We start from the raw sequence: 24,931 nt of genomic DNA on the forward strand, positions 1-24,931 counted from the left end.
TGGCTACCCAACCCCGGCCAATAGTTCTGCACCCCCTGCAGCAACTGGCCCAAGCCCCCCCGCATCTCCTTCACCCAAATCCAGACAGCTAATGTTCTGAAAGAGCTGCAAAATCTGGATCCCTACAAATCAGCTGGGCTAGACAATCTGGACTCTCTCTTCCTAAAATTATCCGCCGCCATTGTTGAAACCCCTATTACTAGTCTGTTCAACCTCTCTTTCATATCGTCTGAGATTCCTAAAGATTGGAAAGCGGCCGCGGTCATCCCCCTCTTCAAAGGGGGAGACACTCTAGACCCAAACTGTTACAGACCTATATCCATCCTGCCCTGCCTTTCTAAAGTCTGTGAAAGCCAAGTGAACAAACATATCACCGACCATTTCGAATCCCACCGTACCTTCTCCACTATGCAATCTGGTTTCCGAGCTGGTCACGGGTGCACCTCAGCCACGCTCAAGGTCCTAAACGATATCATAACCGCCATTGATAAAAGACAGTACTGTGCAGCCGTCTTCATCGACCTGGCCAAGGCTTTCGACTCTGTCAATCACCGTATTCTTATCAGCAGACTCAACAGCCTTGGTTTCTGTAATGACTGCCTAGCCTAATTCACTAACTACTTCTCAGATAGAGTTCAGTGTGTCAAATCGGAGGGGCTGTTGTCTGGACCTCTGGCAGTCTCTATGGGGGGTGCCACAGGGTTCAATTCTCGGGCTGACTCTTTTTTCTGTATATATCAATGATGTCGCTCTTGCTGTAGGTGATTCTTTGATCCACCTCTATGCAAACACCATTCTGTATACATCTGGCCCTTCTTTGGATACTGTATTAACAAACCTCCAAACAAGCTTCAATGCCATACAACACTCCTTCTGTGGCCTCCAACTGCTCTTAAATGCTATTAAAACCAAATGCATGCTCTTCAACCGATCGCTGCCCACATCCGCCCGCCTGACTAGCATCACTACTCTGGACGGTTCTGACTTAGAATATGTGGACAACTATAAATACCTAGGTATCTGGCTAGACTGTAAACTCTCCTTCCAGACTCATATTAAGCATCTCCAATTCAAAGTTAAATCTAGAATCAGCTTCCTATTTCGCAACAACGCCTCCTTCACTCATGCTGCCAAACATACCCTCGTAAAACTGACTATCCTACCGATCCTTGACTTCGGAGATGTCATTTACAAAATAGCCTCCAACACTCTACTCAGCAAATTGGATGCAGTCTATCACAGTGCCATCCGTTTTGTCACCAAAGCCCCATATACTACCCACCACTGCGACCTGTATGCTCTCATTGGCTGGTCCTCGCTACGTATTCGTCGCCAAATCCACTGGCTCCAGGTCATCTATAAGTCTTTGCAGGTAAAGCTCCACCTTATCTCAGCTCACTGGTCACCATAGCAACACCCACCCGTGACACGCGCTCCAGCAGGTATATTTCACTGGTCATCCCCAAAGCCAACATATCCTTTGGCAGCCTTTCGTTCCAGTTCTCTGCTGCCAATGATGGGAACGAACTGCAAAAATCACTGGTTGGAGACTTATATCTCCCTCACTAGCTTTAAGCACCAGCTGTCAGAGTAGCTTACCGATCACTGCAGCCGTACACAGCCCATCTGTAAATAGCCCATCCAACCAACTACCTACCTCATCCCCATATGTTTTTTGTTTTTCTGCTCTTTTGCACACCAGTATTTCTACTTGCACATCCTCATCTGCACATATATCACTCCAGTGTAAATTGCTAAATTGTAATTACTTCGCCCCTATTGGCCTATTTATTGCCTTACCTCCTTACTTCATTTGCACACACTGTATAGAGATTTTTCTATTGTGTTATTGACTGTACATTTGTTTATCCTATGTGTAACTCTGTGTTGTTGTTTGTGTCGCACTGCTTTGCTTTATCTTGGCCAGGTCGCAGTTGTAAATGAGAACTTGTTCTCAACTGTCCTACCTGTCCTACTAAGTAAAGGTGAAATAAAATAAACAGAAATAAAAGAGCAGGTGTTCTTAATGTTTTGTATCGTCAGTGTCGTATCGTATGTTCCTTGTATTTATTGCCATGTGCTTAAACACAATTATTAAATAAAGCTGTAAACATTATGGATGTTTTATGTTTCTCATGTCATTCATATTGTTGGTAAAGTTAGTCAAAGACTGAATTACATGTTGTGGTTAAAATGCCATTTTATTGATCTTGAGAAGTATTGAAAGTGGATGTTACAAACACTGAATTACATGAATCAATAAAAACATTTCATTTTCCAGATGATGTGTTGAGTATGCATGTTAACGTGTCAGTGAACCAATCACTGGGTGCAGCCAATCAACATGTACTCAGATACAAAGTCTTGGAATTTTTTGCATGTAGGCCTGTTCTTTGATCCTTTGCACTTATTCTCATTAGGCACTTGTTCAATCCAGGTATTTGATTCCAAAAGGTATTGCATCCTAAAAGTCAAACAGAGAAATGGTGAGACATTTACCAGGGAAGTCCAATTCTCACAGAGTAAGACCTTAGTGGTAAAAACATCTTCAGTTGTCTTATGACATCATAGCCAGAACTTACTGGCCATTAGAGTCGGTGGTGGAGCCATCTTTGCCCATGATGAGGTATTTCTTCCCTGTCTCTAGCTGTCCTTTACACTGGAGCCTCTTGGCGAACACTCGCACTTTGCTCTCCTCCAGCTTCACATCTCCGGCTGGCAGAAAGAGGGCACAGAGTTTCCATAGTTACCATGACCGTAGAAAGAAGTAAATGTACTATCTATGGTTACGTCTTCATGAACATTCTAGTTACAGACAGAGATCTCATGTCAGGATTAGAATAATGGTATTATCACTTACTGGCTCGGAGTATCTGAGTCACATTAGTTGTGTAGAGTTCAAAGTTACTCTTCACAGACATACTGATGACTTGGACAATGAAACCTAAAACAACCAGATTTAAAACAAATTACTAGCTTCACCTTATTTGTCCCATACTGTAACTGTTAAATGATTGACCTGTGTCACACTCATAGCTAAATTGTCTACTGACCGTAATCCACAGTGGGGGAATAGCAAGCATGTTCAAAACGATCTTTCTTCTCTAGCTTCAGTGGTCCAAAAGTGTCCTTCTCTTTGTGGCAGGGCCCTAAAGAACCAATGGGACTTTCTTCAGTGTCATACAGACCCTAACCAATGAAACCAGAACCAATGGAATAGTCTCAAAATGGTAAAATCCCGCCTTTAAGGCCCTACAGGCAGGCTCAATCAAATTCTCCATTCTATTAGAACCCAGGTCTGGTGCCTTAACAGTGAGAGAACACTTCAATAGGGTAACTGAGAGAATGTTGGCGATAGTAATAACAACTTACTCTCTGAACACTGGCACACATCCCCTGAACACAATGTTGAAACCATCTTGCTTCTTTTTGGTGCAGCATAGAAAGTAGTACACTTTCTGTCTGTGATTGTGTATGTGTGTGTGTGAGAGAGAGAAAGAGAGAGGGAGGGAGGGAGGATAGAGAGAGAGAGGGAGAGAGAGAGAGAGAGAGAGAGAGAGAGAGGGGGAGGGAGTGAGAGAGAGAGTGAGAGAGGTGTGTGTATGTTAGCAAAGACAGACAGACAGACAGACAGACAGACAGACAGACAGACAGACAGACAGACAGACAGACAGACAGACAGACAGACAGACAGACAGACAGACAGACAGACAGACAGGGAGGAAGACAGGGAGGAAGACAGGGAGGAAGAGAGAGAGACAGTGACAGATGGAGAGAGATAGTCAAATTCTGCATTATTTTTTAGTGATGGCTAAAATATTCAGAAGACTATTTGACAAATACAAAAAATCAATCAAGGTAAAAAAAAAAGTACAGAATAAATCTGAAAAGAAAGCCTTGCATACCTGGTTCATAGTAGTCATAGAATGTGGCCGGAGCAGGCTGCAGTAAACCTATAGCTACTGTCTGCACAGCCCTAAACGTTACACACTCCCTTTCCTCAATCTGGACAGAGACAGAAAAAATACCTTTGGGCTTTTCGATTTCACACTGTTCCACCGAGTTGCTTGTGTATTCGTGTCTGTGTGAGTCTCACCTCATTGAAGTACAACAGCACTTTGCCATGTGAGACCTCGTAGTGAGAGATGTATTGTTCATCACGGTTCTTTAGCTGTGGAGAGACAACAGTTAGAGAAAGAGGAAGAGAGGAAGAAATGATGGAGAGATGAAAAGGGGGAAGGGAGAGAGGAAGGAATGATGGAGGGATGAAAAGGGGGAAAGGAGAGAGGAAGGAATGATGGAGGGATGAAAAGAGGGAAGGGAGAGAGGAAGGAATGATGGAGGGATGAAAAGGGGGAAGGGAGAGAGGAAGGAATGATGGAGGGATGAAAAGAGGGAAGGGAGAGAGGAAGGAATGATCGAGGGATGAAAAGGGGGAAAGGAGAGAGGAAGGAATGATGGAGGGATGAAAAGGGGGAAGGGAGAGAGGAAGGAATGATGGAGGGATGAAAAGGGGGAAAGGAGAGAGGAAGGAATGATGGAGGGATGAAAAGAGGGAAGGGAGAGAGGAAGGAATGATGGAGGGATGAAAAGAGGGAAGGGAGAGAGGAAGGAATGATGGAGGGATGAAAAGAGGGGAAGGGAGAGAGGAAGATCAGGGGAGAGAGAGGAGGGAAGAGAGGAAGATCAGGGGAGAGAGAGGAGGGGAGAGAGGAAGATCAGGGGAGAGAGAGGAGGGGAGAGAGGAAGATCAGGGGAGAGAGAGGAGGGGAGAGAGGAAGATCAGGGGAGAGAGAGGAGGGGAGAGAGGAAGATCAGGGGAGAGAGAGGAGGGGAGAGAGGAAGATCAGGGGAGAGAGAGGAGGGGAGAGAGGAAGATCAGGGGAGAGAGAGGAGGGGAGAGAGGAAGATCAGGGGAGAGAGAGGAGGGGAGAGAGGAAGATCAGGGGAGAGAGAGGAGGGGAGAGAGGAAGATCAGGGGAGAGAGAGGAGGGGAGAGAGGAAGATCAGGGGAGAGAGAGGAGGGGAGAGAGGAAGATCAGGGGAGAGAGAGGAGGGGAGAGAGGAAGATCAGGGGAGAGAGAGGAGGGGAGAGAGGAAGATCAGGGGAGAGAGAGGAGGGGAGAGAGGAAGATCAGGGGAGAGAGAGGAGGGGAGAGAGGAAGATCAGGGGAGAGAGAGGAGGGGAGAGAGGAAGATCAGGGGAGAGAGAGGAGGGGAGAGGAAGATCAGGGGAGAGAGAGGAGGGAGAGAGGAAGATCAGGGGAGAGAGAGGAGGGGAGAGAGGAAGATCAGGGGAGAGAGAGGAGGGGAGAGACTGACAAAACATTGATTACTAAAGAAAAGTAAAGGGAGGGGTTGGTTACGTGTTTATATAGACTCTATATGATGATGATGAAGACTCACCTTGTCCAGGTCGTCAGTCTGTGCCTCAAAGCCACTGAGCAGTGTGATGTCGGCTATGGACATTCCTGTGAGGTTCCTGGTCAGACTATGACTAAGAAAACAAGTTAGTTAGCTTACTGAAAAACCACTGCCCTATCGCCTAGGTCGTCACAAAATATTCATCCCAGTCACAAATCTGCTGTTATTTGTATATTCATGACAGAATGAATTCCCTCTCTGTTTAACTGACCTCACACAGACCTCTCTGTTTAACTGACCTCACACAGACCTCTCTGTTTAACTGACCTCACACAGACCTCTCTGTTTAACTGACTTCACAAAGACCTCTCTGTTTAACTGACCTCACACAGACCTCTCTGTTTAACTGACCTCACACAGACCTCTCTGTTTAACTGACCTCACACAGACCTCTCTGTTTAACTGACCTCACACAGACCTCTCTGTTTAACTGACCTCACACAGACCTCTCTGTTTAACTGACCTCACACAGATCTCTCTGTTTAACTGATCTCACACAGACCTCTCTGTTTAACTGACCTCACACAGACCTCTCTGTTGAACTGACCTCACACAGACTTCTCTGTTTAACTGATCTCACACAGACCTCTCTGTTTAACTGACCTCACACAGACCTCTCTGTTTAACTGATCTCACACAGACCTCTCTGTTTAACTGACCTCACACAGACCTCTCTGTTTAACTGACCTCACACAGACCTCTCTGTTTAACTGACCTCACACAGACCTCTTTGTTTAACTGACCTCACACAGACCTCTCTGTTTAACTGACCTCACACAGACCTCTCTGTTTAACTGACCTCACACAGAGCTCTCTGTTTAACTGATTTCACACAGACCTCTCTGTTTAACTGACCTCACACAGACCTCTCTGTTTAACTGACCTCACACAGACCTCTCTGTTTAACTGACCTCACACAGACCTCTCTGTTTAACTGACCTCACACAGACCTCTCTGTTTAACTGACCTCACACAGACCTCTCTGTTTAACTGACCTCACACAGACCTCTCTGTTTAACTGACCTCACACAGACCTCTCTGTTTAACTGACCTCACACAGACCTCTCTGTTTAACTGACCTCACACAGACCTCTCTGTTTAACTGACCTCACACAGACTTCGTATTCAACATCGTTTTCAGAATTGCGGCTTTGCTGAGTATCTCTTCTGTGTCTGCTGCGAGCATCGAACCACTCAATCGCTGATCGGGGGACATCCTCTTCCTCCCTTTTCTCTCCGTCTCCATAGTCACCCTCATAGTCGTTGTAGTCTTCAACAATCTGGGCTGATGAAACAAAGTGTTATCATAGTGTACTAGTGGAACTCAGTCACACACATCCTAACCTGTAGTAAAAGGAGCACTGAATCAGAGTAGTGTTGTACGCTCACCAGTGTACTCTACTTTCCCCTCTACTTTGACTGTGATTGACAGAAGGTTACAGTCATCTGAGGTGTCCAGTAGATGGTAAGCCTTCGTAACCTGCCAGACAGATCAATATATTACCAGTTTGAATGAACATCAATAAATATTTTTGGATGATAAAGACGCTCACCTTCATCTTGGCTTTTCCCTGTCCCGTTAGCGCTACGTTAATGATAGGATTACCAATCAGTTTCTGGTGAAGTAGAGACAGAGATAAAGAGTTACGTGTGTGTGTGTGTGTGTGTGTGTGTGTGTGTGTGTGTGTGTGTGTGTGTGTGTGTGTGTGTACCTTCAGCTCTGTTTCTACTTTCTCCCCCTTGTTGTCCAATGACAGCTTCTGAATGTCGTTCTTCCTTGGAGCAGTGAACTGTACTTCCACTTTTGTGATGGGAGGTTGGGGCCTGTTCAGTGCATACTCAGAGAGAGCCTCCAAAGCCACTATAGTATCCTAAAGACATTAAGATGAATGCATAGATTGGATACAAATTGAAGGTAGACATTTAACATGTTATTTCTACTAAATGGTGTAGAATGTAAAATGTCCATCGACTCTCAATGATTGGGACTATCACCCCTGGGTCACTGTATCAGTAGGATATCAGTATTGCTGGACTGAATATGAAGGCGGAAAACTAGCAAAACATGCTAACTAGGAACAAGGAAACTACATCCACTAGGAGGCAATGAAGCAGCCACATCATGTTTAGGCATTGTTTGGCTCTCCATCAGTACAGTATATCTCACCTGTGAGGACTTGAAGTCTCCTCCATCAGTACAGTATATCTCACCTGTGAGGACTTGAAGTCTCCTCCATCAGTACAGTATATCTCACCTGTGTGGACTTGAAGTCTCCTCCATCAGTACAGTATATCTCACCTGTGAGGACTTGAAGTCTGCTCCATCAGTACAGTATATCTCACCTGTGAGGACTTGAAGTCTCCTCCATCAGTACAGTATATCTCACCTGTGAGGACTTTAAGTCTGCTCCATCAGTACAGTATATCTCACCTGTGTGGACTTGAAGTCTGCTCCATCAGTACAGTATATCTCACCTGTGAGGACTTGAAGTCTGCTCCATCAGTACAGTATATCTCACCTGTGAGGACTTGAAGTCTGCTCCATCAGTACAGTATATCTCACCTGTGAGGACTTGAAGTCTCCTCCATCAGTACAGTATATCTCACCTGTGAGGACTTGAAGTCTGCTCCATCAGTACAGTATATCTCACCTGTGAGGACTTGAAGTCTGCTCCATCAGTACAGTATATCTCACCTGTGAGGACTTGAAGTCTCCTCCATCAGTACAGTATATCTCACCTGTGAGGACTTGAAGTCTGCTCCATCAGTACAGTATATCTCACCTGTGAGGACTTGAAGTCTGCTCCATCAGTACAGTATATCTCACCTGTGAGGACTTGAAGTCTCCTCCATCAGTACAGTATATCTCACCTGTGAGGACTTGAAGTCTCCTCCATCAGTACAGTATATCTCACCTGTGAGGACTTGAAGTCTGCTCCATCAGTACAGTATATCTCACCTGTGAGGACTTGAAGTCTGCTCCATCAGTACAGTATATCTCATCTGTGAGGACTTGAAGTCTCCTCCATCAGTACAGTATATCTCACCTGTGAGGACTTGAAGTCTGCTCCATCAGTACAGTATATCTCACCTGTGAGGACTTGAAGTCTCCTCCATCAGTACAGTATATCTCACCTGTGAGGACTTGAAGTCTCCTCCATCAGTACAGTATATCTCACCTGTGAGGACTTGAAGTCTCCTCCATCAGTACAGTACATCTCACCTGTGAGGACTTGAAGTCTCCTCCATCAGTACAGTATATCTCACCTGTGTGGACTTGAAGTCTCCTCCATCAGTACAGTATATCTCACCTGTGAGGACTTGAAGTCTCCTCCATCAGTACAGTATGTCTCACCTGTGAGGACTTGAAGTCTCCTCCATCAGTACAGTATATCTCACCTGTGTGGACTTGAAGTCTCCTCCATCAGTACAGTATATCTCACCTGTGAGGACTTGAAGTCTCCTCCATCAGTACAGTATATCTCACCTGTGAGGACTTGAAGTCTGCTCCATCAGTACAGTATATCTCACCTGTGAGGACTTGAAGTCTCCTCCATCAGTACAGTATATCTCACCTGTGTGGACTTGAATCCTCCTCCATAGTTCTCCTGTGAAGTCAGCCAGCAGGCTGCAGAGTCTGCCCACTCTGTGTCCTTATGAGCCACTGCAGTTAACAGGGCGTAGGCTGTAGTCTCTACTGTTATGGCCTCTGTTGTCGGTACACGACGTTTCTTTTCCTCATTCACCATGCCAGCGTTAGCATACCACCCATGGCAATGGTCTTTCCCTGTCAAGAGGAGTCAAAGAATATCAATGTCAGCAGCAATTCCCATCAGCCCACACCATTCTGACCTATAACAGGAGTGTAATAGGACGATACCTTCAGTTGCCAGTCCTTTGAGTTTTTCCCAGGCAGGCTCAGCCTGTGTCCGGTCAGACAGACAGACTGACAGACAGTAGGCTGTTATGGCGACAGCGTAGGGCCTCTGTAGCCCCTCAACACGTGAGAGCAGGTAGTCGGTGGCTTTGGAGATAATGGCTTTCTACACAAACACAAACACAAACACAGAGCAGCTAGCCGTTCTGGTTAGCTGTTTTTCTTCTTCTCCAGGATAGAGACAGCTGATTTAGATGGATGATTAGGTTGAAGTCGGTTAATTGGTAACACAATAAAAAAGTACACTATACTAAACACTTGTGAGTTAATAAGGAAATCTGTCCAGGTATCTTACCGTATCGCTACGCTCCTTGTTGTCTGTCAGGAAAGGGAGGGAGCGATTTAGAGCCACAGTTATGAAGGCAGTCATGGAGACATCTCCCTCTATCCCTCCAATGCCTCCCTAGAGAGAAAGAGACAACTTAACTAAACAGAGAAAGAGAAAATACTCTGTTGAAATACAGGAGGGTTGCCAGTTCAATGCCTCCCTAGAGAGAAAGAGACAACTTAACTAAACAGAGAAAGAGAAAATACTCTGTTGAAATACAGGAGGGTTGCCAGTTCGAGTCCTGCGTCTGACTGAGTTGGCAACCGGAGGGTTGCTGGAATGAAATCCTAGATGCCTTTGCCTGCTGTTGTGCTTTTAAGCAAGGCACTTAACCCCCACACAACAACAGCTCCCCAGGCACCCAGTGTGGAAGCTTCCCACACCTCTCCAAAACCTGTCTATGTTATGTGTGTCTTTCGGAGGAGTTGGGCTAAAAGCGGAAGTCAAATTCCGGTTGGACCTTGTGTGAAACTGACCAATAAAGTGATCTTCATGTTAAAACTAGTGTTTTGAATAATCCTTTACCTGCATTTCCCTGTGTATTACTGGGTTAGGGTCCGAGAATGATCCATCCTCCTTCTGTTTAACCAGGAGGTATCTGACTGAATCAATGATATGCTGCTCAGACACACCCTGTGCCCATCTACCCTTCTCTCCACCGCCTGCATTCTCACGTTCTGCCACCAGAGACATCACTTTCACAACAAGGCCCGTCAGCCTAGAGAGGAAGGTTAACAAACACTGTGATAGGATCGACCAGCTCCAGTCCTGGAGAGTTGCAGTGTTTACAGGCTTTTATTCCAGACAGACAGAAAACTACAGTAACACAAAAACAAGCAACGTAAAGAGAGATGTACTGACCAGTAACTGGTTGGATGATGTGTCCAAGCTCCATACGATCCATCATCCTTTTTAAACGTCAGAATTCTCATATAGCCTGACCGAGAGAGAGAGAGAGAGAGAGAGAGAGAGAGAGAGAGAGAGAGAGAGAGAGAGAGAAAGAGAGAGAGAGAGAAAGAGAAAGAGAGATTGTATTTTGTTTCTTACTATAAATGAAAATAAAGCATCTTCATTATAGTTCTCCCACACCTTGCTCTGTGAACTGGAGGGCCGTATCTCTGGTGCCAGGGGTCAGCTCATACCAGCGCTGGCTAAGGTCCAGATAGCGGAGGGCCAGGGCTGTGGGGGCCATACGTTTCATAGTCTGCTCTGCACATCCATCAGGGGCATTGAGCAAGCTTGTAACCCCTTCGGGAGAGAGCAGGGTCCTGGAAGTGGACTGGCCAAACAGCTCCCCTGGGGAATGGATGAGAATGGATATTAAACTGACAATACTGTTGTGAAGAGAAATTATTGGAGGGTAAAATGAGTCAGACCTTCCATCTTGACAAAGATATTGGAGCTGGAGCCAGGGACTGTGTTGTCTGGTAACTTTCCATCAATCATGAAAGATTGGCCACTCTTCCCTGACAACAGAGAATGAGAGAACCTGGTTGGTGCTTTTTATGCCATAAACTATTACGTGAATAAAATGCTGTCATCATAGATATTCTGTTAGCAATCTCACCAATATCGCCACTCAGGTCAATAAAATGAGTCTCCTCCACTCTCTTCTCTATTCCCTCCGTCTAAAATATGAGAAACTATTATATTACATATATGCAGTAGCTTTACAGTAATGGATCTTCACATCATTTTTTTTGTAGTAGTAATTTTTCCTGATATTTTTTGTATACTTACTCTAACATTCAGAATCTTTTCAACAGCATCACTGCCGTCCTCATTCTCTATGTCATAAAGGCGTATTTTGATGGGTATGGGGCCGGTTTCCATGGGTACTGCAGAGAAAGTGACGGCTTTGGAGGAGTGGGCCTCCACGGTGATGTTGACATAGGTTTTGATGGAACTGGAGCCTGGTGAACAGAGCTTGTCATTTCTCTCCATGTGGAGTGCAATCTGAGAAGGAGAAAGGTGGTCCATCAGCTGTATGGCATTTCATCTTTCTGTATATGCTTCTGAAGTGTAAAACTGTAGTACTATAGAAAGTGATTTAACTCTACCTGTGCAGCCTGGTCCCAATAGTTGTAGACAACAGGAACAATAGACATTTGCTCAAATCTTTTGACTGAGTACGGCAGCCTCAGAGAGACAAAAACCTTCTTAAACACACGGAACTCATGTGGTTCTGCCACACAGATGCCTGCAGGAAGGACACACACAGTCCATTACTCTCCAGAATGTCACCACATGTTCCTTACTATCTAGGTACAGGAGTATGAACCAATAGAGGAGGATGTTACCATGAGAAGCAGACAAGCTGACAGCCTGTATCTCCCAGGTGGTGATGGAATCAGGCAGAGCCACAGTATGACTAAGGGAGACAGAGAGAGAGTCAAATTACAATAGTGTTTCAGACACATGGCGCCGATATACTGTGTGTCTAAATGTCGATTTCTCACCTTCCTTTGCCGTTGATATCGACCACTGCGAATGCAAAGCTTGGGGGGAAACTTCTGCGTATTTGCTGATTGGTTGTGTCAAAGAAGTCTTCGATGTCTGTGGCACTCGCAGCTGAGAGGAGAGAGTGCAGACTAATGGTGTCACAATAATATAACCTTTTAAGATCGTATTCTCATCGAATCCTAAGTTATAACAAGTCAGATATTTTGTTTCAAAATTCCCATGTCTGTCTAAAGAATAGTGGTTGTTATCATTTTGTTACAATGTTATACATGTTAGAATGGTAATATCCCCAACAATCAAGTCATCCTCACTCCTGCCATGTCCTCTCTGGGCGTCATTTTGTTTCTTCTTCTCCCTCAACTTCTCTCCCTCTATGCAGCAGTCCAGGAAGGCCTTGACACAGTCATGGTCCTTAATGGCTCGTGCCACTCTCTTGGCTCGCTGCTGACACGTCCTCAGCATGGGGATCAGGGAGAAGCCATGAGAACAACACTCCTGCAGCTTGGCGTCTGAGTAACTCGATTCTGGGAGTTGGAGATGGTGAGGTAGTGACAAAAGGTTTTAGTTCGTACCTGCCAGGACTGACAAACACTCTCTCCCACCACTTCAGCCAGCAGTTAGTGACAGTTAGAGTATAGTAACGTTGTAATACTTATGGACATCATCTTCTGTTGGACGTTCAGGGAACGCCTCTGTCGTCTGAAGCCTGACTCACAGTTAAACCCTAAGACAAACACACGTACATTAGGGTGAAGACGATCAAATCAAAACATCAACATTTAATATCAACATATTGTGGGAACATGTAGGTTTCGAGCAATTATGATGTCATTAATACTTTGTTGAAATGTACGTCTGAGTTGGTGTTTTTTTTCTTTTATTCGTTTTTTTTTCTTTATGTTGAAGGTTGGGCATTAAGTCCCAGCCAATGTCATGTCTAGTTTAGTGGATCCATGTCTGTGAAATGTTAAGTTGTCTACCTTCTAAAGGGGTTTTAACCTTATACCAGAGAACATCATTCAGAGACTACAGACCAAAGAAGAAGTAGTGTAGACACTAGACAGCTGTTTTGTTTAATCACACTACATTCGTCATACCCTTCCTCATCTTAGATAGCACATGAGAGTTGGATATGAATGACAAGCCAGCGTCGTTCAACACAGAGGCTGTATCTGAGCCGCCACCGTATGAGCAACCAAGGTCATAGGACTGCATCGATGAGAATACCTGTGAACAGCACACAAAATATTCACGCTATTAGTCAAAAACAACCATTTGGTCTTTATTGCATAGAATATATTTATACCTGTACATTATAAGGAGTGAGTTTTAGAGGAAATAATGTGGAGGAGACAGTATGTATTATTATTCTTTAGTAAATAGTATCTTGTATATGTGAATATACAGAACCAGTCAAAAGTTTGTACACACCTACTCATTCAAGGTTTTTCCTTTTCTATATTTCATATTTTAGATTCTTCAAAGTAGCCACCCTTTGACTTGATGACAGCTTTGCACACTCTTGGCATTCTCTCAACCAGATTCATGAGGTAGTCACCTGGAATGTATTTCAATTAACAAGTGTGCCTTGTTAAAAGTTAATTTCTGGAATTTCTTTCCTTCTTAATGCGTTTGAGACAATTAATTGTGATGTGACAAGGTAGGGGTGGTATACAGAAGATAGTCCTATTTGGTAAAAGACCAAGTCCATATTATGGCAATAACAGCTCAAATAAACCAAAAGAAATGACAGTCCATCATTACTTTAAGACATGAAGGTCAGTCAATGCGGAAAATTTCAATAACTTTGAAAGCTTCTTCAAGTGCAGTCGCAAAACCCATCAAGTGCTATGATGAAACTGGCTCTCATGAGGACCACTACAGGAAAGGAAGACCCAGAGTTACCTCTGCTGCAGAGGATAAGTTCAGTAGAGTTAATTGCACCTCAGATTGCAGCCCAAATAAATGCTTCACAAAGTTCAAGTAAGAGACACATCTCAACATCAACTGTTCATAGGGGACTGCGTGAATCAGGCCTTCATGGTCAAATTGCTGCAAAGAAACCACTAATAAAGGACACCAATAAGAAGAAGAGACTTGTTTGGGGCAAGAAACACGAGCAATGGACATTAGACCGGATGTAAATCTGTCCTTTGGTTTGATGAGTCCATATTTGAGATTTTTGGTTCCAAACGCCGTGTTTTTGTGAGACGCAGAGTAGGATGATCTCCGCAAGTGTGGTTCCCACCGTGAAGCATGGAGGAGGTGTGATGGGGTGGGGGTGCTTTGCTGGTGACACTGTTGGTGATTTATTTAGAATTCAATGCATACTTAACCAGCATGGCTACCACAGCATTCTTCAAAGATACACCATCCCATCTGGTTTGCGCTTAGTGGGACTATCATTTGTTTTTCAACAGGACAATGACCCAACACACCTCCAGGCTGTGTAAGGGCTATTTGTGATGGAGAGCATCAGGTGACCTGGCCTCCACAATCACTCGACCTCAACCCAGTTGAGGTGGTTTGGGATGAGTTGGACGGCAGAGTGAAGGAAAAGCAGCCAACAAGTACCCAGTGTCATGACGTTGGCCTGTGGGTAAGGTTTATGACCCCCCATAAATACCTTTCTCCCTTCCCCACTCTCTCTGACCCTACTGAAGGACTTTTGAATAGCCTTTGTTAAATATAGAGAGTCTGGGAACATCAAACAAGTGGGGGGAAAGGAACCATATTTCGGTAATAGAACCAGTTGGAAATATACCAGGTACTTAATGAGTATGGATGTCAGTTCGGTTGTCATCTGAGACATTATGACTGATGACAGGACGACATAAACTGTACCTGGGAAAGTCTACACATTCTATCAGATTCACATGGAATTGTTGTGCAATTTAAATGTTTGATATTGAAACTGTTTGTTAGGAGATTAAATGTAATTTTAGCTTCCAAATGAGAAAATTGGGTTTTCATAAGGAAAGAGCCCTGACCAATCAGTGGCCCGCCCCTGTGAAGAAACAGGAGTTATAAACAATGAAACACCCCCTCCTGCCCTCGCCACTATATAAGTCAGTGACAAAATGTAACCAGCCGGCTCCGGGTACGTGAGGTCTGCAGCCTCTGCGTTAAAAGGACTCACATGTCAAGTACAGAACTAAGCCAACCTCAGCGTGAGCTTTGGTTGCTGTCACGATTCCCACCGACGGTGGCGCCCCCTCCTGCTCGGGTGGCGCTCGGCGGTCGTCGTCACCGGCCTATTAGCTGCCACCGATTCCCTTTTGCTTTTCCCTTTTTTTATTTTAGACACCTGTGGTCAATTAGCCATTAGAGGGGCTATTTAGTTTAGCTGGCCCGCTCCTTGTTGTGCGGGATTAATTGTTGTTATCGACTGTCTTGTTCGTGTCGGCTTGGCATTGTCGCACCTTGTATTTATTCCCCTGTGTTTGGGAACTTTGTTTTCTTCCTTCAAAGTGTTATTAAAAACACCACTCCCTGTGCTCATTGCTTCCTGCGCCTCATTCCTACAAACACGACTACCAACGCCGTTACAGTTGCGAATGGTATGAACTCTTATTCACTACAGAAGTGATACTTCCTAGCCGTTGAGTTAGCAGCGGCCGCTGTAGACGTGGGCTAGGAAAGGACGGACGACGTATCCTGCCTAACACACAACGAAGATACTACAACGTATACAATTTACCACCACTGACATTCTTCCGAGGACAGGAAGATCTCTGTTGGCCAACACGGCCAGCATCTACAACCAACCTACCGAAGCGCAGCTCAGAGTAAATATTTATTGCATTTTCCTTTTCCAAATGGGCGGTAATTTAGAATGCATACAATAATGTATTTACGATGGCATACCTGCTTTCTCTGTTCCCCAGTCTTCCCGCTCTTTCATTCAAGCCCAACCCCCTTTCTTTGTGTAACAAGCCGCCATGCCGGTTTAGCCCACTAGGGCACATTCTCCTATCATTTCCTTGTAACCATATCTGTTTGTTATGCATTTCTGTGAATTACTTAAATTAGTAAATAAATGATTTTAAGACAATTGATGTATGGATGTCTCATAGTGAAGACTGGGTTCGTGCAGATAACCAACAATTTACGAGGTTTGGAATGAGACTGACAAGGTAAAGAATACGTCATTAAATCAGAAGACTCACAGATCAGATATTATGATATCTGAAAGTTATATTAGGAAAATTATAACTTTGTAATCTGAATATTTTCCTTGGTACCCTGACCTCCTAGTTAATTACAGTTACACGATTAATCAGTTTAATTGCGTAATAATAATTACAGAGAGTTATTTGATAAACATGTCTTCCGTTTTAATGATGCCAAAGACACGACACCAGCATATGTGGGAACTCCTTCAAGACTGTTGGAAAAGCATTCCTCATGAAGCTGGTTGAGAGAATGTTAAGAGTGTGCAAAGCTGTCATCAAGGCAAAAGGGTGGCTACTTTGAAGAATCTAAAATCTAAAATATATTTTGATTTGTTTAACACTTTTTTGGTTACTACATGATTCCATATGTGTTTTTTCATAGTTTTGATGTCTTCACCTTTATTCTATAATTTGAAAATAGTAAAAATAAAGAACACCCTTGAATGAGTAGGTGTTCTAAAACTTTTGACTGGTACTGTATATTCACAAAAAAACATATTGGGGGATTAGAAATTATACAGACAATGACATTGATGGAAGCTACAATCTTTCTGCAATATTAAAGCTGATCTACACCCCCCAAAAAATAAAATAATAATAATAAAATAATAGTAGCTTGCCTGTTTGGGGGTGAGTTTGTTGTGGGCATTGAGAGCATAGATAGCCTTGTCCACAGCCAGCAAGGCAACTTTGGCCTTCTGACCATTTAAGTCTATCTCCAGCTTTGCCGTGTTTCCTGGTAGATATTCATATTTTGACTTTACCTAGAGCATATAAATATACATAGGAAAAGATTAGGATGATAACACCAATTACGTATCATTAGTAAATGACTCTGAACTGAATTGTAACTTATTAAGAGTCAGCACAGATTAAACCCTTTATTTCTCTTTCTTTGTTTTGTGTTTCTAACAGGCTTTTGCCATATTGCTGTGTGATTCTCCAGAACTCTCTCTGTCAGTGCTGATGCTTATCTACTCCAGTCACTGTTTACTCACCTCCACTGTCCCCTCACAAACATCATTGACGTCTACCCACACAGAGTCAGTAATGATGTCACCTTTCTGATCATAGTAGTAGCCAATCAGACGGAAGGAGGGGGTCATATCAGGCGTGATTGGAAGCTGAATCTTTGTTAAGTCCCCTGATTTGACAGAACCCTGATTTGTTAGCACTCCACGGCTGAAAACCTGACGATTAAAAACAGAAAAGTGATTGTTTTTCCTCTCAGTTATAGAACTTTTCCACCATGTCCTGTTCCTTGTGATATCAATTCAATTCAAGGGGCTTTATTGGCATGGGAAACATATGTTAAAATTGCCAAAGCAAGTGAAGTAGATAATATACAAAAGTGAAATAAACAATAAAAATGAACAGTAAACATTACACTCACAGAAGTTCCAAAAGAATGAAGACATTACAAATGTCATATTATGAATATATATAGTGTTGTAACGATGTACAGATGGTTAAAGTACAAAATGGAAAATAAATAAGCATAAATATGGCACACTGTGGTATTTCACCCAGTAGATATGGGATGATGGAACACTGTGGTATTTCACCCAGTAGATATGGGATGATGGCACACTGTGGTATTTCACCCAGTAGATATGGGATGATGGCACACTGTGGTATTTCACCCAGTAGATATGGGATGATGGCACACTGTGGTATTTCACCCAGTAGATATGGGATGATGACACACTGTGGTATTTCACCCAGTAGATATGGGATGATGGCACACTGTGGTATTTCACCCAGTAGATATGGGATAATGGCACACTGTGGTATTTCACCCAGTAGATATGGGATGATGGCACACTGTGGTATTTCACCCAGTAGATATGGGATGATGACAAACTGTGGTATTTCACCCAGTAGATATGGGATGATGGCACACTGTGGTATTTCACCCAGTAGATATGGGATGATGGAACACTGTGGTATTTCAACCAGTAGATATGGGATGATGGAACACTGTGGTATTTCACCCAGTAGATATGGGATGATGGCACACTGTGGTATTTCACCCAGTAGATATGGGATGATGGCACACTGTGGTATTTCACCCAGTAGATATGGGATGATGGAACACTGTGGTATTTCACCCAGTAGATATGGGATGATGGAACACTGTGGTATTTCACCCAGTAGATATGGGATGATGGCACACTGTGGTATTTCACCCAGTAGATATGGGACGATGGAACACTGTGGTATTTCACCCAGTAGATATGGGATGATGGCACACTGTGGTATTTCACCCAGTAGATATGGGATGATGGCACACTGTGGTATTTCACCCAGTAGATATGGGATGATGGCACACTGTGGTATTTCACCCAGTAGATATGGGATGATGGCACACTGTGGTATTTCACCCAGTAGATATGGGAGTTTATCAAAATCGGGTTTGTTTTTGAATTTTTTGTGGATCTGTGTAATCTGAGGGAAATATGTGTCTCTAATATGGTTATACATTGGGCATATATCTCTCACCATGTAGTAAATAAACCCATCCTCTGGTGGCCCATTGAAGACTTTGAATACAACGGAAAGGGATTGACCCGGCGTCAGAATCTTTTGGCTCACGCTCACGCTCAGATAGGTGTTGCCAGGAGACGATGCACATTTGACGTCTTTGGTTATTTTCTGGTCATCTACGGTCACCTAATGGAAACAGAGAGGGGAAAACATGGGATAAAAGAAGAGAGAACCAATCCAAAGTCTTTAGTTTCACATGATTTCTTCAGTGTTTTGTTCACAGCCTATTGCTGTATTGCTTGAAGCTACTGCTAGAAGCTATAGTTTTATTTGGACTATTTTGTTATTCTTACCTCCACAGTAATGTCACGATCAAGATTGGGAAGGTTAAAATCATGCCACACTGCACCCTGCTGGTTAGTCTTTACAGTTTGGTCTCCATCCTGGAGTTCTGGCAGATGCATTCTCACTGGCTCTCCAACGGCTGGGGAACCATTTGGGAGACGGACCACCACCTAACAGATCACCGGACAAAACAATATACAGTTTATCATTTCACAGATAGACATTGTTCAATCTAACGTATCTCTGTCATCCAAATTGAGGCTTACTACTACAGTGAGAGGAACTCCGGGGATGTAGTGAGAGCGGGTACGGGACAGGTCTACAGTGTAACGCTGGGAAACAACAGGAAGAGACACCTCTGCTTCCTGTAGCTCACCACCTGGTGAAGGGATAAAGACAGTATAGTACCAAAATCGTTTAGTTGTCTTGTACCTCCTGTATGACTGTACCACATTTCAAAAGTCTATTTTTGTTCAAACTAAGAACAACAACTGATGCCTTACTGATGATATCAGTGACAGACACTGCCATGTAAAGCTGTGCGTTCCTCTGGACCATTTCTGAGAGGGTGATGTTGAGGTTGGATTTGATTTGCTCGTAGAGCTTGGATTCCTGGAGAACCGCCGACCCCTCTCCAGCTTGTATCTGAGAGAAAAAGGCAAGTGACAGGTTTTAGGTCAAAGCATAACTCAAGCTTTGCTTAAACCAAAATGTTGTAACTTTATGTAGAAATAGGTTCACTACAGTTGTCCTTCAGAGCTCCCAGAGCTTTAGTCTTTGTGAGTCTTCTTCTCTGATTGAAGAGTACAGATATTTTGATTGAAATATGCCACATGTCTCCGCTCACCGATCCAGTCAGCTCCAATCCTCTGATGAAGACAATCTTCCCTTTTTCACCATCCGGCCCCTGTGTTTCCTCCTTCACTCCAAACCGGCAGTGGAAAGCTCCCTTTATACTCTCACCATAGGAGTACCTGAGGGGGAAACACAGTGAAGTCAGACCAACTGCTAAAAATTACCGAGTTCTATAACATATTCATAGATTTGATAAACATTTAGAAGACTTGTACTTGGGTGAATGTCTCAATGAGAACCACATAACCCGAACTAAAGTTACATTTGCGTGCCCAGTCCCCTCCTGTACTCCCTGTTCACTCATGACTGCACGGCCAGGCACGACTCCAACACCATCATTAGGTTTGCTGATGACACAACAGTGGTAGGCCTGATCACCGACAATGACAAGACAGCCTATAGGGAGGAGGTCAGAGACCTGGCCGTGTGGTGCAAGGACAGCAACCTTTCCCTCAACATGATCAAGACAAAGGAGATGATTGTGGACTACAGGAAAAGGAGGACCGAGCATGTCCCCATTCTCAACGACGGGCCTGTAGTGGAGCAGGTTGAGAGTTTCAAGTTCCTTGGCGTCCAAATCACCAACAAACTAACATGGTCCAAGCACACCAAGACAGTCGTGAAGAGGCCATGACAAAACCTATTCCCCCTCAGGAGACTGAAAAGATTTGTCATGGGTCCTCAGATCCTCAAAAATGTTTTACAGCTGCACCATCGAGAGCATCCTGACGGGTTGCATCACTGCATGGTATGGCAACTGCTCGGCCTCCGACCGCAAGGCACTACAGAGGGTAGTGCGTACGGCCCAGTACATCACCGGGGCCAAGCTCCTTGCCATCCAGGACCTCTATACCAGGCGGTGTCAGAGGAAGGCCCTAAAAATTGTCAAAGACTCCAGCCTCCCTAGTCATAGACTGTTCTCTCTGCTACCGCACGGCAAGCGGTACCGGTGCACCAAGTCTAGGACCAAAAGGCTTCTAAATAGCTTCTACCCCCAAGCCATAAGACACCTGAACATTTAATCAAATGGCTACCCTGAATGGCTACCCTAGACTACCCCCCCCCTCCTTCAACGTTGCTCCTACTCTCTGTTATTATCTATGCATAGTCACTTTAATAACTCTACCTACATGTACATATTACCTCAATTACCTTGACACCGGTGCCCCCACACATTCACTCTGTACCTTTACCCTCTGTATATAGCCCCGCTATTGTTATTTACTGCTGCTCTTTAATGATTTGTTATTCTTACTTATCTGTTACTTTTTTTGTTGGTATTTATTAAAACTGCATTGTTGGTTAAGGGCTTGTAAGTAAGCATTTCACTGTAAGGTCTACACATGTTGTATTCGGCGCAAGTGACAAATAAAATTTGATTTGATTTGACATTTTATTTTCAGCACTTTGTAAGGAGCTAGATGTTGTAGTGGGGAAACAGTTGATATCAGAATTAAATCTTACTTGGCTGAGATCATGAAACAGTTGATATCAGGATTAAATCTTACTTGGCTAAAATTGTGAAGTTGAATAGCTCAGTGCTCAATAGAAAGTAGCTTTGCTCAGGTATGACAGTCACCTCAAAGCTCGGCACCACTGAAACAAAAAAACATGTTCAGAACAACAAAACATTTCTTATCCTTTCTCCATGTGTAAGAAAATGTATAAATAATAGCATGAATACAATTTAAGTAAAATATTTTAAGAAAGATTGGCTTTAAACTTGAAATATTCTAATGGTCAATAGAGAGTAAAGGAGCAAAGGAGATAAAAAGAGAAAATATTAACCAAATTTCTTGACTTGAAATTCTCGAGTAACAGCATTCTTTTCATCTCCTTGGTAATGAGCCACGATCCTCCACACACCCATTCTAAAATAAAAACACACCTGGTATGATATTAAGTTGTCTTATTATAATGTATTTTTTAAGTAAATCATGTAATCAATTGATCAAAGAAGGATAGTTGCACAATATCAGTCAATTAATAGATGCTGACACTGAATAATTGTGGAATTTCTATAGCGCATAATATATGATTGTACTCTGAGACATCAGGGATATTAAAAGGGATATCTGTGAATATTCCATCCTCAGCTCTCTTAAGAGTCTTCATTATCCGGTTACCCGCAGCATTCTACCAAGGAGATACAAATCAGTTACTATACAAATCAGTTACTATTTCACAACTCTTTCAAACATCAAAAAAAGCTTTTTGGCATCAAAGATCCCCACCACAATGATAAACATTTCAACACTTCATGAAATGAAATGTAACAACGGAATGTGGTCAGAAATTAAAAGTTTGTACTCACAAAAATAGAGATGTGAAAAACGTCATTATGGGGTCTCATTGAGTGGTTGAGGGTAAATATCCTGTATCTCACTGGTAAAAAAAAATCCTAATATAATATCTGAATTGTAAACCTTTGACCAATATTAAAGCTGTACTTGGGGATTTGGGCAGTGAGGCCCTTTATGCACTTCTCCAGAGTCAGGTGTCTATAGGTGTCTTAGCAGATACGCTAGTTAGCATTGGCTCGGGAAACTACCTCTAACTTCATACTGGACACAGACACATAAAAATGATATCCACAAGTTGATCTGACTCTGGGGGGGAGTAGACAAAGGGGCCTCATTGCCAAAATCCCAAGTATCCCTTTAAGAATCGGGTTCTATTTCATGTAGACTGTAGAAGTACCTTGCTGTGTAGGGTTGTAGATAGGCTGGTCAGTCTGAATGAAGATGTAGCCTCTGTGTTGGGAGACTAGGACCCTCACCATCTTTCTGCCTTCGACCCCTTCCATCTCAGCCACCAGCAAAAGATGGGGAACATCCACAAAGGTGGGCAGCTTGTCCCTTTCTACCTGCAAGGTGGGAAAAACATTGAAATTATATCTCCTATTTGTTGTTTGTGGTGAAGTCTGTATGGTCATTCATTTTATCTAGGCAGGTCTCACTAAGTCATACCTCTAGTTCCACAGTTTGGATCTGTCCCTCCTCAGTACACACAGTGCTGCTCTTTTGAGACATCCGATGTGTAGTTGCCTCATGCTCCAGGAAGAGGGTAACACGTTTATTCAGGAGGGCTTTACCCAGCTGGACATAAACACGCTCCTTCACCCCCACATGGAACACATTGGGAGCTGAGATAAAGAACCTGAGCCAAGAGAAGGTAGCATTTAGAATACTGTATCTACCACCCAATACTTTTAACAGTCTAGAATGTAAAATATAACTTTAAGGTCAGAGACAAAAACCTAAAGATGTTTTATGTTTGTCAAACACCAGTATATCAAAATGCTAAATGTGCAAGTCATTTAGAGGTGTTGAAGTACTCAGATGAATCTGAGTTGAAACATTAGATTAGAATACAACTGGAATATAGACGTCTCTCACTGTAAAACATATTGTGCTAGTTCCACTTTAAAACATGTAGGCAACTATTTCCATCAGCTTTTGGAGGATTTCCAACATGAGGTATTTTTAGGTATAATATACTTACATTTTAGTGTTTCTATTTAGTTACTTTCATTGATCGTGTTAAACAGTGTTAGTGTTAAACATGGCTTTATGTATTTCATGGCTTGGCATCTTTATCCACTGTAACAGGAATTGTTGAGAGCAGAGGTTATTCCACTAGCACTAACTGTAGGTAAAGTAACAAGCATTGTAGATTTATGTATTTGCCTCTGTCAAGAGTGGCGCGCATGATCTTACTAATAGTGAGAATGGGTGGTCACATCATTGAAGGTCAGTTGGCCCTACGGTTTGGATATCCGTTCATCATGGTCCATTACACCTCATAGCATAACAAAATGTTTGATACTAATGTAGAAATGGGATTTTTTCATTCTTCAAACGTGCATCCAACATTGTGTAAAAGTATCGTAAAGTAAAAGAAATAGAGCCACATGGCAAGTTGTTGGAAGAACTTAAAATTCTTTAGTTGAAAGGAAATATTATGATAATTGAGTAAGTTAAACACAATTTTCCTTGTAGTTGTTTTTACACACAAACAGTTGTTTAGATGCTGCATTTATCTATGCTGAATTCATTATTTTTTGGGGGGTAGGGTTTGGGGTTGATTGAACAAGTACTGTAAAGTACTAATTATATTCAAGTAAAGATGACAACTACGTTTTGTTTATATCAAAATAATTATATTTTCAAGAATAATTTACTAACCACCTGAATAATTTTTTACAGTGCATGTGGCCATGCTAAAACATAAGTAAAAGTAAGTTAGAGTTAAAGCTACATGCACATACAGGACACAGGAATGCACTGATATTGCATGGTGAAATGTTTCATGAAGATATTGTTGAAATATTTACCTGTCCTGTCCATGTACAGACTCAGCAGCCCAGATGAAGAGCACCATAAGATATTGTTGAAATATTTACCTGTCCTGTCCATGTACAGACTCAGCAGCCCAGATGAAGAGCACCATAAGATATTGTTGAAATATTTACCTGTCCTGTCCATGTACAGACTCAGCAGCCCAGATGAAGAGCACCATAAGATATTGTTGAAATATTTACCTGTCCTGTCCATGTACAGACTCAGCAGCCCAGATGAAGAGCACCATAAGATATTGTTGAAATATTTACCTGTCCTGTCCATGTACAGACTCAGCAGCCCAGATGAAGAGCACCATAAGATATTGTTGAAATATTTACCTGTCCTGTCCATGTACAGACTCAGCAGCCCAGATGAAGAGCACCATAAGACAGACGGGAGGACCCATAGTTCCTGTTCACGGTCTTTCCTCCTGCTCTGTCCACAGACCCTATCTTCACAGTTTTATTCACTCAGTTTATATAGATCTCTCCCTTTTCTCTCTTTCTCAATCCCCATGTCAATCTCTTATGCCCCTCCCTTCCTCTCTCCCTCTGAGACAAAACCTATGTCATTT

General features: G+C 43.1%; 1 protein-coding gene across 3 annotated transcripts; it reads right to left on the minus strand.

Annotated features, from left to right (window-relative positions):
• Nucleotides 1-2,182: 2,182 nt before the first annotated feature.
• Nucleotides 2,183-24,833, minus strand: c4b (complement C4B (Chido/Rodgers blood group)). 3 transcript variants are annotated; one of them, XM_029738327.1, is made up of 41 exons: nucleotides 24,696-24,833; nucleotides 22,984-23,173; nucleotides 22,715-22,880; nucleotides 22,329-22,399; nucleotides 22,059-22,150; nucleotides 21,803-21,885; nucleotides 21,523-21,610; nucleotides 20,007-20,133; nucleotides 19,663-19,804; nucleotides 19,426-19,538; nucleotides 19,168-19,329; nucleotides 18,830-19,000; nucleotides 17,326-17,517; nucleotides 16,948-17,091; nucleotides 13,250-13,379; nucleotides 12,805-12,876; nucleotides 12,464-12,676; nucleotides 12,149-12,260; nucleotides 11,990-12,060; nucleotides 11,750-11,889; nucleotides 11,430-11,645; nucleotides 11,257-11,317; nucleotides 11,066-11,155; nucleotides 10,779-10,985; nucleotides 10,551-10,626; nucleotides 10,215-10,407; nucleotides 9,657-9,764; nucleotides 9,305-9,467; nucleotides 9,000-9,211; nucleotides 7,137-7,295; nucleotides 6,978-7,040; nucleotides 6,814-6,904; nucleotides 6,532-6,709; nucleotides 5,407-5,497; nucleotides 4,097-4,171; nucleotides 3,906-4,005; nucleotides 3,373-3,462; nucleotides 3,054-3,149; nucleotides 2,861-2,944; nucleotides 2,583-2,715; nucleotides 2,183-2,464 (listed from the first exon to the last, which is right to left on the minus strand). In XM_029738327.1, the coding sequence occupies exons 1-41, from the start codon at nucleotides 24,761-24,763 to the stop codon at nucleotides 2,323-2,325; spliced, it is 5,175 nt and encodes a 1,724-aa protein (XP_029594187.1). In that variant the 5' UTR covers nucleotides 24,764-24,833; the 3' UTR covers nucleotides 2,183-2,322. The 3 variants fall into 3 exon arrangements, with proteins under 3 accessions (XP_029594187.1, XP_029594188.1, XP_029594189.1); XM_029738328.1 differs by lacking the exon at nucleotides 24,696-24,833 and adding an exon at nucleotides 24,351-24,629; XM_029738329.1 differs by lacking the exons at nucleotides 2,183-2,464; nucleotides 2,583-2,715; nucleotides 2,861-2,944; ... (3 more) ...; nucleotides 4,097-4,171; nucleotides 5,407-5,497 and adding an exon at nucleotides 6,049-6,223 and having other exon boundaries at nucleotides 6,504-6,709.
• Between the last annotated feature and the right edge of the window lie 98 nt (nucleotides 24,834-24,931).

This window comes from Salmo trutta, chromosome 37 (assembly GCF_901001165.1).
Source record: "Salmo trutta chromosome 37, fSalTru1.1, whole genome shotgun sequence".
NCBI classification, from domain to species: Eukaryota; Metazoa; Chordata; class Actinopteri; order Salmoniformes; family Salmonidae; genus Salmo; species Salmo trutta.

What these genes read in the sequence shown, in the direction of transcription:
- c4b (XM_029738327.1), bottom strand. Translation starts at nt 24,763, where the DNA reads ATGGGTCCTCCCGTCTGTCTTATGGTGCTCTTCATCTGGGCTGCTGAG. An exon ending in ATGGGTTTATTTACTACATG is followed by an intron (nt 17,518 to 18,829) that starts GTGAGAGATATA and finishes TTTAATCGTCAG; the next exon opens with GTTTTCAGCCGTGGAGTGCT. An exon ending in AGGGAAAAGCCAAGATGAAG is followed by an intron (nt 6,905 to 6,977) that starts GTGAGCGTCTTT and finishes TCTGTCTGGCAG; the next exon opens with GTTACGAAGGCTTACCATCT.